At 41.9% G+C, this 12,051-nt stretch overlaps 1 protein-coding gene across 2 annotated transcripts in view; it reads right to left on the minus strand.

Annotated features, from left to right (window-relative positions):
• The window catches only part of Nanp (N-acetylneuraminic acid phosphatase), a 10,193-nt gene extending 3,445 nt beyond the window's left edge, over positions 1-6,748 (minus strand). The window contains exon 1 of one of the 2 annotated variants that reach the window (XM_021193936.1): positions 6,612-6,748. In XM_021193936.1, the coding sequence (XP_021049595.1) occupies positions 6,612-6,701 (90 nt within the window). In that variant the 5' untranslated portion in view covers positions 6,702-6,748. Of the gene's footprint in view, positions 1-5,991; positions 6,314-6,611 lie in introns of those variants that run through there. The other variant, XM_029536508.1, reaches the window with a different exon arrangement.
• Between the last annotated feature and the right edge of the window lie 5,303 nt (positions 6,749-12,051).

Here is a 12,051-nt window from a genome sequence, read left to right on the forward strand (position 1 = left end):
CCCTTGTGGGTGGTGCTATCTCTGGGCTGCTAGTCTTGTATTTTTTAAGAGAGCAGGCTGAGCAAGCCAGGGGAGGCAAGCCAGTAAAGAACATCCCTCCATGGCCTCTGCATCAGCTCCTGTTTCCTGACTTGCTTGAGTTCCAGTCCTGATTTCCTTGGTGATAAACAGCAGTATGGAAGTGTAAGTCAAAACCCTTTCCTCCCCAACTTGCTTCTTGGTTATGATGTTTTGACCAGGAATAGAAACCCTGACTAAGACAGTATGCTGTATACCAGAGCTACATTCCCAGCTTTATTATACTACATTGCTATTTCTTAACATCTATCAAGGACTGGACTGTGGCCGGCTTTATGGCTAAATTAGTACATATGTTCTGAACATCTGTTATAACCTTACAATTCGCCTTTCAAGAAAAGACAGTAAGTTCAGCACTGTTAAAATTTTTCCTGGGCTGAAATTTGAATCAATATTAGCCTACTTCCACAGCAGACATGCCGGCCTGATAGTATGTACTGATTTCTGGGGTATCACTTCATAGGAAAAGGAAGCAGACAGGTAATCATTATTAATTGATTCTGAGTTGGGTGCTGTTTACAGTTAAAGACAAGAACTATGGAAGTAAAACTGAACTCATTCTTAAGAGTAGTTGAATGAGGCTTGGCAGAGAAGTCATACCTAAAACAAGAGCTGACAAGCAGATAATGTGGATGTAGGAGGTTAACTAACTCTATACAGAAGCAACAAGCATGGAATTCTGACCTAAAAAAAGTAAACCGAATTGAGCCAAAATGGAAGGTATAGGGAGGCATGGATGTGTTGGAGGGTCCTTGAACAGATGCTGCCAAAATCTCTTCTGTATCCATTTTCCCACATATGCCCAATGTTTCATACTCTAAGTTTGTGGCTTCTCCATTTGCAAGCTTGTGCACAGCTGCATCCATGCATTCAGACTGGGGCTCAAGTATTATCGAGGGAATACCATTCAACCAAGAGAAAGAAATTTTGGACAAGCATCAGACCTTCATTGTTCTTTAACAACTGAAGCATATTCTACAGTGTCATCTCAAAGACTAGTGTCTCATTCCAGCAGTTAACTGATCATTGAGATACATAATAGCAATTCCTACCCTTATCTCCAACACCCTTCCTAGGATCCCCTCCCAATGAACTACCTATACTGCAGGATGTACTTCTAAAGTCAGCCATAGCAACCAAGTCAAATATTGATCTTCAGAATGAGTGCATGGCATTGTGCTGATGGCTGGGAGAGCTGCTGCTCAGTGGCTGCTAGCATGCATAAGGCTCTTGTTCTGTGCCACCATCAAACAATGCATCTGCTGAAGCCAAGCAATCCAGTAAAAAGGACACAGGGACAGGTGGCAACTGTTCACTCCAAAACTCTGTGCACTGAAAAGGAGCAAGGTATTAGTAAGACATAGACTCTTTCTCTTCTTAAGAGTATACAAATGCCTCTAACAGAGGATAAGGAAGTACTGCAGGTTATTTCTGTAAATCAGTTGTGTAAACTCTCTATAGCCCAGGCTGGTCTTGAATTTACAGTGATCTTCTTGCTCCAGGTTCCAAAAAGAAAAGTTTTATTTATTTTATTTATTTATATTTTTTGGTTTTTCAAGACAGGGTTTCTCTGTATAGTCCGGGCTGTCCTGGAACTCATTCTGTAGACCAGGCTGGCCTCGAACTCAGAAATCCACCTGCTTCTGCCTCCCAAGTGCTGGGATTAAAGGCGTGCGCCACCACACCCAGCAAGAAAAGCTTTATTAATCAAGAAAAATATATCAGTTCTAAGAATTTAAGGCAAAAATACAAAAAACTAGCCTTTTCAACTCCATGGTTTTGCTACCATCTTAAAAAAAAAACAAAAAACAAAAATAAAAACAAGCAACAACAAAACCAGTATGGAATTCAATTACTCCTCAGCTATAAGCTATTACTCTAAGTTTCAGCTGCCCCCTGTTACATGGTAAAGTGTCACAGGCCTAGCTGACACAGAACAGAAAGCCACAATACCCCAATGTCTTGGTATTGCAGTTGGCAACACCAGAGCCTCAATCCTGAGACTTTGTAAATGTGGGGTCAAACACCTTTGAAGGCACACCATACCCTTCCCCTAAGTTCCAAAATCTTTCCTGATCACATCTTTAATTAATTTTCCCATTAGTCATACTATTACTGCTACATGGCAACTAGTCACAGATTTGTTTATTATGACCATTGCATTTTAATCACGTTAGCATTAGTCTTAGCCACTATTCTATTGCTATGAAGAGTAACTATGACCAAGGCAACTCATAAAAGAAAGTGTTTAATTGGAGGCTTGCTTACTTTCAGAGGCTTAATCCACCATCATCATGGTGGGAATTAGACAGGCACAATGCTGGAGCCAGTCCCGAGAGCCACACCCTGATCTGCAGGCAGAGATGCTGGCCTGACACAAACTTTTGGATCCTCAAAGCCCACCCACCCTATGACCCACTTCCTCCAACAAGGACATACCTACTCCCACAAGGTAACACTTCCTAATCCTTTTTGAACTGTGTCACCCCCTGATGACTAAGCATTCAAATATGGGTGCTATTTTTACTCTTACATCCCACAGCTGGAGCCTGAGGGTGGGGTGGGTTGGCTCAGCAAGTAAAGAACTTAGCTTCTAAGTGCAAAGACCAGGGTTCAATCTCTAGGACTCATGGGAAAATGCTGAGCAACCACAAACACTTGTGATCCCAGCCCTGAGGAAGTCTAGAAGGAAGATACTCAAGGTTCACTAGCCAGTCTAACCTAACTGGTAAGCTTTGGTCCAAGAAGAGAGCCTGTTACAAGGAGAAGATGACACAGGAGAGGGTCTCTTTCAGCCTCTACATGTACATACACATGTGCATGCACACTTATGATCCTATTAAAATAAAAAAATATGCACTTAGAAATACTAACATCTTTAGAAAAAATGTTTATTAGACACTCATGTTATCAGCTCAAACAGGAGTACCACTTAAGTTGAATCAGCACCTTATTACTTTCCTAACCCCTCACTGAGAATAAGTTTGGGCTCGATTGGAGGTGGAGGACAAAGACCTCTAATCTGAAGGTGTGGAAGACATACTGTACATGGAGTAAGACAGGTTTGGAAAAACACTGATGTAATGAAGGCCCTAGGTACCCGCAGGCCTGAAGCCAGGGGGCCTGAAGTGAGAGAGCAAGCACCAGTCTAGATTAGAATACATTCACTTCAGAACTCTACCACTCTGAATGTATGAAAAGAAGTATCTTTTCTACTTTCCACTCTCTGGATCTGGAACTCGAGTCACTGTCACAAGTAAGGGTTAAGCAAGACCCTTTGAGGGTTAGTTTGAGAACTATATAACAATACTACTTTAAGAGAAGTTATTTTCTGAATACCTGTGATTTGGATGTTAAGAGGCTAAATTCTCTCTCTCTTCTCTGTCTCACATACACACACGTGATGAATGCATGTCTACCACATGTGTGGGGCTGCCTATGGATGCTAGATTCCCTGAAGCTGGAGATACAAGTGAGCCATCTAACATGGGTGCTGGGGTGTGAACTCTGGCTTTCTGGAGGAGCAACAAGTGTTAACCCCCGAGCCATTTCTATGGCCAACTCCACCTATTTTTTTGTTTTTCCTTTTTAAATAAAATGTTTTAGACACAGGACCTTATATAGCCTAGGCTGGCCTCAAACTCTCTTTGTGGCTGACTTTGAATTCCTGATTCTTGTGCTTTTACCTCACGAATGTTGGGATCACAGGCATATACCACCATGGCTAGTTTTAAATGATTCTGGGGGCTTGGCCCAGAGACTTGTGAAAATTAGGCAAGCAGTCTACCAAATGAACTACCTCCTCAGCATCCTTGGTCATTCCTAGTTAAGTCGAACATCACTCACTAATGCCACATGTGATGAATCTACCTTAAAAATGAAATACATTGGCCCTCTACTTCTTCTAACACACCTGTAAATGCATTTCTCATGTTCATAGCTATTTCTATTAGACATTTAATTTACAAATGATTTTTTAAAAAAATCTGTTCAATGAGGAACTATACATTCATGCCTTTTCCTCTTGACTATGAAAGTATATTGTAGTAGTCTGAATAAGAATGGCCCCGATAGGCTCATATATTTGGATGTTTGATTTCCAGTTAGTAGACAACGAGGTATAACATTGCTGGAAGAGATATATCATCAGGAGTGGGCTTTTGAGTTTTCAAGAGCTAGGCCCAGTCTTGTTATCTCTGCCTCTAACTTGCAAGTCAGATAGATGTGAGCTCTCGGCTCCGGCTCCAGCATCCTGCACACTGGCCATCCTACTCCTCACCACAGTGATCATAGCCTTACCTTCTGAAAATGTCAACAAGCCCCAAATTAAATGCTTTCTCTTACAAGTTACTTTGTCACAGCAAGAGAGCAGCAACTAAGACATATGTCTAAAAAGAATGGAAAAAACTTCCCCATACAGTTCTTTGAAAAGTAAAATTGATATACTCCTTCACCAAGGCCAAGGCCAGACATCTTCCTAGCCCCTCAGAAATCATTCAAAAATGGTGTATAACAGCTGGCATATTACTTTGGGATAGGTCAAAATTTATAAGATAAAATATTTACAGCATTTAATTTTGCTAATTTCATAAACCATTTATAAAGTAAAGGAGGTGGTAAAAGAACCAAGACTGGAGATATGAATTCTTATGCACCATCTACTATGCATTCAGCATTTATTACATGTCAAACAAGGATAATTAAGATAGTATATTCCCTTTCAGGAAACTCAGGATTCTGCTGTAGGCATGAATTGCAAAAATTAATGACAACATCTTCTGACAGGTGCGGTGAGGGATATCGGAAGAAAAAGATAAGGTACAAAACAGAGGGGCAATGCCCCGGAGAAACATTGTGGGGTGTTGTTGTTGTTGTTGCTGTTGTTGTTTTGAGGTAAGAGTCTTAATACGTTGCTTAGACTGATCTCACTCCGGAGCTCAAGGGATATTCTTGCCTTGACTCCCAAATCAATTTTTTTGTTTTAAAAAGTAAAACCCAAAACTACTGTGGCAGGGATGTGAAAGATGAATTGGATGAGGTCAGCCTGGAGATAAGATCGCAGCAAAAATTTACATAGGATGAGCCTTTTTGTCATTAAGGGGAAGAGTAAGGGAGACCAGGAGACAAGAGTCGATAGGGACACACAGTTCACTGAATGAGCGCTGGACGCTATGATCTTTCCACGTATGGCATTAAAGCTACCTGACCGTGTTATGCAGCCTAATGCTCACGTTTATGAGGATCTGAGGCTAGGCATAGACAGGGGGACTGCTGAGGCACTGAATTCTGGGAGAACTGTGATTCAAATGTGAGGCTTAATAGCCCTACTTGACAAGAACCAGCCTAAAACAAAACCTGAGTTTCAAAACACCGGCCTCAGCTGGATAAGAGAGCACCGGTTGAGTGTGCACTGTCTGCAGTTAGAGATAATGGAGGCAGAACACACAGAAGGATGTACGTGTGAGGGTGTCCGAATGCAAGGGACAATCAACAGCGTGGAAAGCTTCAGTCAAGACTGATTCCAAGGGTGGGGAGAAGTAGCTCAGGGGAGAACCTGTTTAGGATGGCAAGGAAGTAGGTTCAAACCTCAGAACCAAGAAAATAACACACACACACAAATTCAAAATACCTAGTGATGTTGGCACTTTGGGAGCCACCTAACCACTTGGCAAGCCTATTCTAGCGGCGGAGACAGAAACTACGTCCCAGTCAGTGGATTTGGAAATACAGAGAAGAGAACCCTGACGGAAACAACGGGTGGAGATTTTCCTTGAAACGTAGCTGTGCAGAAAAGTACAGTCCAAGAGAGGTAGGTGTAGGGTTAAAAAATTTTAAAGGCCGACACGAACAAACTGTGTGTACAATGCAGCAAGAAATGTGAAAGGTTTAAGATCCGGATAAACAAAAAACTACCTGATGAGGCATAGGACCCTTAGTATTGAAAGGGCTGGCTTTTTTGTAAGTGGGCTTTCCACATCTGATACTCCTTCGGTTTCTCCTTGAAGCTGAAGGCAGAGGATGGAAAGTAGGGATGGGTTAAGAGCTGGACGCGAGAAGGAAGATGTCCGACAGCATCTGTAGCTATACTTAGGAGGATGCAGATCAGCAATGCCTCACTAAAAGACTGCCCCCTCAGCATTTTATGTGCCGAGGGTCTCAGCACCAGAAAGCCCGGAAGGCCAGAGGGAGGCCTGCAGGGAAAAAAAAAACGCTATGATGTAGGTTAAGTCCAGGCCCGCCTCTCAGAGTTATATAACTTCCTGGGCCAGAGCCTTGTCTGAGCCTCTTTCCCCCAAACCCACCGCAGCCCATCTCGCGCAGGACTGCAGCGAGAGGAGGGCGAGGGGTCTTGTCCCGCGCCGTCCGAGCCCGGGTGACCGCAGGTGACGGCGACTCTGCAGTCGTGGCAGTTCAGAGTCCTGCACCCGGCCCCACGCGCGGGAACGAAACTCCACGGGCACGCAGCGCGGGGACTGAGGGTGCGGAGCGGAGTGCTGGCCCGGCAGGGGAGGGCGACGGCGCGGGGACGTTACCTCCAACATGCCTCTCCTGCTCGCCCCGGCCGTGTCGATGAGTGTGTTGTCCAGGTCAAAGAAGACCGCGCGGACCCGACTCAGCCCCATAGCCTCGGCAACCCAAGCAGCGCGCGAGCCGCCTCCGCCGCGCCACGCATGCGCAAGGCGGTCAGGAACACCTGGGCGGAGTCTCGGGGTCACCTGACTCTTCCAAAGCTCCAGGGTCTCCGCGGCAAGATCGCGCGAGATTCGTATAAATTTTATAGGGTGCGCGTACACGAGAGGTGTCTGAGTGTTCTCGTGGGTTATTGCTGTATGTGGGTGGATGGTCCTCTCCGTTAATGGCTTGGTGGGCTTGCTTGGGGCTGAAAAGGACGTCCGAGCCGTACTGGAGAAACTCTCCAGACCCTTGGCTGTCTTGTCTTTCTATGGTGACCGCACTGTCACCGTTAGGAGATGGAGCAGGAGGGGGTGCCCTCCAACCTCGGAACCTAGCTGCCCGGTGACTTCTGCGCTTCACTTCTTGTCCATAGCCTTGTAGGAACTAGAGCCTTCATCCGAACATCCTTTGAAAGATGCTTAGAAGAACTGAAGAGAAGTGGGAGTGTCTGCAGTGTCTGCTGAATGGTTGTTTTTTTAAATGTGTATTTGTGTTTCTGTGCACGAGAGTGCTTGCAGAGGACAGATGAGGTTGTCCTGGAGCTGCAGTTGCAGGCGGTTGTGAGCTGCCCACTGTGGGTGCTGGCAACTTGGGTCCTCTACAAGAGCAATATGAGTTCTTAACCACTGAACCATTTCTCCAGCTCCTTTTCCTCTACCTTTACTTATTTTCCTGAAACTCTGCAATCTGAGTCTTGTGTGCCTATTAATTGCATGGTTTTCTGTAATTCATTTCTAGCAGGAACCTAGACTGTCTTTTAAGCACCCCAGAAGAGCATAGCAAGGTTTGCCTTGTGTTGGTTGAAATTAACCTCTGATCCTTTTTTTATTGATGAAATTTGGAGTCACCTTCACTAACCTGGAATTTATTGGATCAGCCAATGCCACAGACCTGGTTTTGAGCTTTCGAACTAGGATTGGTTCTTTCATTGTAAGTTGTTCAGAGAAAATGAGAAAGTATTTCATGACATGTGAGAATCGATTAAATTTAATTGTCTATAGTTTTAGTTTTTATTATTGTTTGTTTTGAGACAGTGTCACATTGAGTAACTGATTGGCTTGGAGCTAGCTGTGTAGACCATGATGGCCTCAAATTCAGAGTATTTGCCACCCTCTATCTCCCAAGTGCTGGTTCTCCCAAGCACCACCACATCTGGCTTGAATTAACTTTGACTAAGATCTTTGTCTATACTTGAATGATACTGGCTCAAAGTGGCTTCTGTTCATAGTGAACTGTACCCTACCTGGGAATATATACAAATTGTAAAAAAAAATGGCTGGGCTTCCAGCCAGTCAGGCCCAAAATGCCAAAACTATATAAGGAAAAGGCTGACTTCAGCCTGTCATATTGTTCTGTATACTCTTGTCTTTTCATTGGCTACAAATTTAACTTTGAACTGTATTGTGTTCATAAGGAACTTGTTGAACCACCTTTGCAAAACTTCCTGTTTTGTTTTCTTTTTTTTTTTGAGATAAACTTAACTCCTTTTGGGTGTTCAATAATTGGAATGCAGCATCCTTGTTTCTGTGTAGTATACTTCTGTTTTTGCCTTACAATGACAGAGTTGAATAACATGACTGTGAAGTCTAAGATACTTAGCTCTGTACAGAAAAAAAAATGCTCCCATAACCTGAGGTACACAAGTCACAGATGGGTTTCTGATGCTCAGTAGAAAGAGATGAATGGCAGAATACCTATAGCTTCTGTACTTTGTGGAGCAGAGTCAGAGTTGATGCACTTTCCCAAAAGCGTTTCTCCTTTAATAGACTACCTCTCACTGATGCAGTGATAGTGAAAACAGTTGTGTGCACTTAGGCTAGCAGTCAGCCAGAATTATGAATGCAGTATTTGTAATTGCTTTTTGTAGTTCTGTCAAATGTCATAATAGATATACAGTAAGCTTCTGATGGACACATGAATCTTAGAGACATGGAGCAGGTCTTCGCCTTCTTCTAATGTGTGTATAGAATCTTGTTTCAGTTAGTGACAAATCTAAACTTAGACAAGCTATAGCAGTCTATGTAATCAATCCTAACAGAGGTTTGTCTTTGTGATACCATGCATTGGTTGGTATTTCAAGATCGGTCTTTACAGCCTGGGTTCCTTCTGAATTTACATGTCTAGAACCCCTGATGTTTTCTTATGGAATTTTAAAGCACTGAGATGTACATATATAGGTGCATATAGATATGCCAGTCTTTACTGAATTCTTAAGGGTAGACTTGGCAGGATGAGAGAAAGATACAGCTACTGAATATCTAAAAAGTTCTGGATAGCTTTTATTTATTGTCAGCCTCAACTGAAAGGTTGCAAGATGAGACTGACTTATAGCTATGTCTGTAAGAGATTGTGTTGATGTATGATTGATATGGGAGGGCTTAGCTCACTGTTGGTGGCACCATCCCTAGGTATGTGCGTCAGGGCTACAGAAGAAACTAGCACCAGCCGGAGAGTCAAACAGCAGCAGCATTTCACTCTTTCATAGCATCTGTTTCTGCTCAAGCTTCTGCTCTGTCTTCCCTTAGTGAAACAGTATGACCCAAAAGTGTGACCCTAGTAAACCTTTTTTCTGCTTTGGATAAAGTATTTCACCACAGCAACTGGAAGCTAACGAGAACAATGGCCAATCCCACTTATACTTATAAAATGTAAGTCTAAATTAGAATAGAAATAAAGATGACACATGTAGCCTTGGTGGTGGTGCATATCTTTTCTTTTCTTTTTTTTTTTCCTGAAAGCTATGGAAGCTCTAAATAATTTTTTTTATTAGATGTTTTCTTCTTTTACATTTCAAATGCTATCCCCTTTCCTAGTTTGCTCTCCGAAAATCCCCTGTACCCTCCCCCAAATGGTGCATATCTTCAGTCCCAGCACTGTCAGCAGAGGGAGGCAAATCTCCATGAATTAAAAGCCAGCTTGGTTTCCAGAGTGAACTCTAGGCAAGCTAAGACTACTTAGTGAAACCTTGTCTCATATATATATATATATATATATATATATATATATATATATATATATATATATACACACACATACATATACATATACATATATATACATATATATATATTTCAAATTTATGTAATAAAAGTTAAATATTTGGTGACTGGAGAAATGGCTCAGCAGTTAAAAGCACTGGCTGTTCCTCTGGAGTCCTAGGTTTGATTCCAAGCACCTACACAGCAGTTCACAATTATCTATAACTCCACTTCTAGGGACAGCTGATACCTTCTTCTTGCCTCCATAGTAACCAGGCACACAAATGGTACACACACTTATGTGCAAGACAAAACACCCTTACAAATCAAATCAACTTTAAAAAGGCATCTGAGTATTTAGAAACAGACAACTAGAACCCAAGAAAATAGATTTTTTTTAAATTAAATACTTGATAACCGAAGCTGGTGACCACATGGGAAAATAGGCACTTATTATACACTGCTTGAGGAAATGTAAATTGGTGCAAACACTTTTGAGAATAATTTAGTAATGCCCTTTATTGGCCAGGAGGTCCTACTGTTAGGAATTTACCTATGGACGTATTTTCAAAACTTCCTCTTATAGATACTAGATTGTTTCTGACAGCATTGTAAATGGCAGCAACAACAATAAAAGACGGATCTAACCCATGTCTGCTGTCATTTTGTTACTCAAAGGTTCCCGTAGGAAGCTTAGTCCCAAGTGTAGTAGTGATAGAACTGAAGTAGACAAGGACCTGCTTGAAGGCAATTAGGCCATGTGGCTTCACCCTCTTGATACAATACTGCTACCACCAGGGAGTGGGCTAGACACACAGGACTGAATTAGTTTCCTATTTTGATCCTGATGACTCCCAAAATTGCACACCTATCCTTGCTTCTTTTGTATGTGCATCATGTTGTTGTGATTCCTTCCACCATAAGGTCATTAGAGTCAAGCAGATGCTGATGTTTTCAGAGTTTTGGTAGAATACTGCCTTTATACTCCATGTATTTCTTTGACCAGACATCATTATTTTTTCCTTCATTTATCTTCTGGCAAAAGGTTCAATTAGTAACATATAAAAAGCTGCCCTTTGTCCTGTAAGAGAAAAGCAAACATTACAGACTGACAAACACTGTTAATACTGTACTGTAACTGTATATAGTGTGGCCAGGAATAAAACTGCTGCACTCTGCTTCCCAAGTAAGCTGAGTCCTTTGCTGTTCTTCATTTTAGTGTTCTGTGTTCTCCTTGACCTTGATCTTTCTCACTTTTTATTAACATTCATTTTTTGCTCTTAGTGTGCTCACAGAAAATCACAACACTGGAAGTAGGAGTTGAATAGCAATGCTTTTAAGCAAGTTACATTCCAGTTCTAAAATGGGCCCAAGCTCCTCCAGTGTTCACAAAGCACAATAGATAAGATGCTACACTAAAACACACCATCTAAAAGACAACTGGAAAACAAAGCATTGCTTTTTTTTTTAAGTAATAAAAAACCCCACCACATTATAACAGTAACCATCCCATTTATCACAGCTTGGTTGAGTTAAAAAAGACCAAGATGATTGCAACTTTCTAAAAATGGGTAGGTTGAAGGGTTGCAAACTACATGTCCATTTGAAGGACATCAACATTTCTTTTTATATAATAGTCACAACAATATCCCTTTGGGGCCTGCACAGGCTCAAGCCAGATGGGGTCCTACTGCTAAGAGGAGGAGGTAGATGCAGGCCCCCTCCCTTAACCAAGAAGCTATCTCCAATTGACATCCACTTGGGAAATTAGTTTTCTCCAGTGGAGTCTCACTGGGTATATTAACCACACTTAAGGTAGGTTCCATGCCTAGCAGTAGATGGATAAAACAAAATTAACTCATTGGTATATTTGTAGGGTTTTTTTTGTCTTTTTTTTCCTTTCACATTGGCTTATTTATTTTCACAATGCCACAAAGAAGTCCCAAATCTTTACAATTCTTTTCTTGCTTCTCATTTTTTAAAAAAGAAAAGCNCTAAATATCAAATCATGTTTTAAAAANTTTTAACTGAATTATTTAAGTTATGACAATGATAGAATGTGCCAGTCAGTCAAACTTCCAAACGATGAAACCTCTGAAGTAAGAATGAACCATGACTTGAGCTCACCCCATTTCCCAGCTGTTCAGCCTGAACAACTATCACGAATGTGAGTGCACAGCCAATGCCACTCACACACTGAAAACACGTGTTCTCTACATCTGACAGGCTGAGGTAAAAGCCAGGTTTTACCAACTTTTTAATTAATGCAAAAAACCTTCCACAATAGAAACTATGTTGAAAACTCCAGTAAAATTAGCCA

The sequence above is a fragment of the Mus pahari genome, chromosome 3, assembly GCF_900095145.1.
Source record: "Mus pahari chromosome 3, PAHARI_EIJ_v1.1, whole genome shotgun sequence".
Classification (NCBI taxonomy): domain Eukaryota; kingdom Metazoa; phylum Chordata; class Mammalia; order Rodentia; family Muridae; genus Mus; species Mus pahari.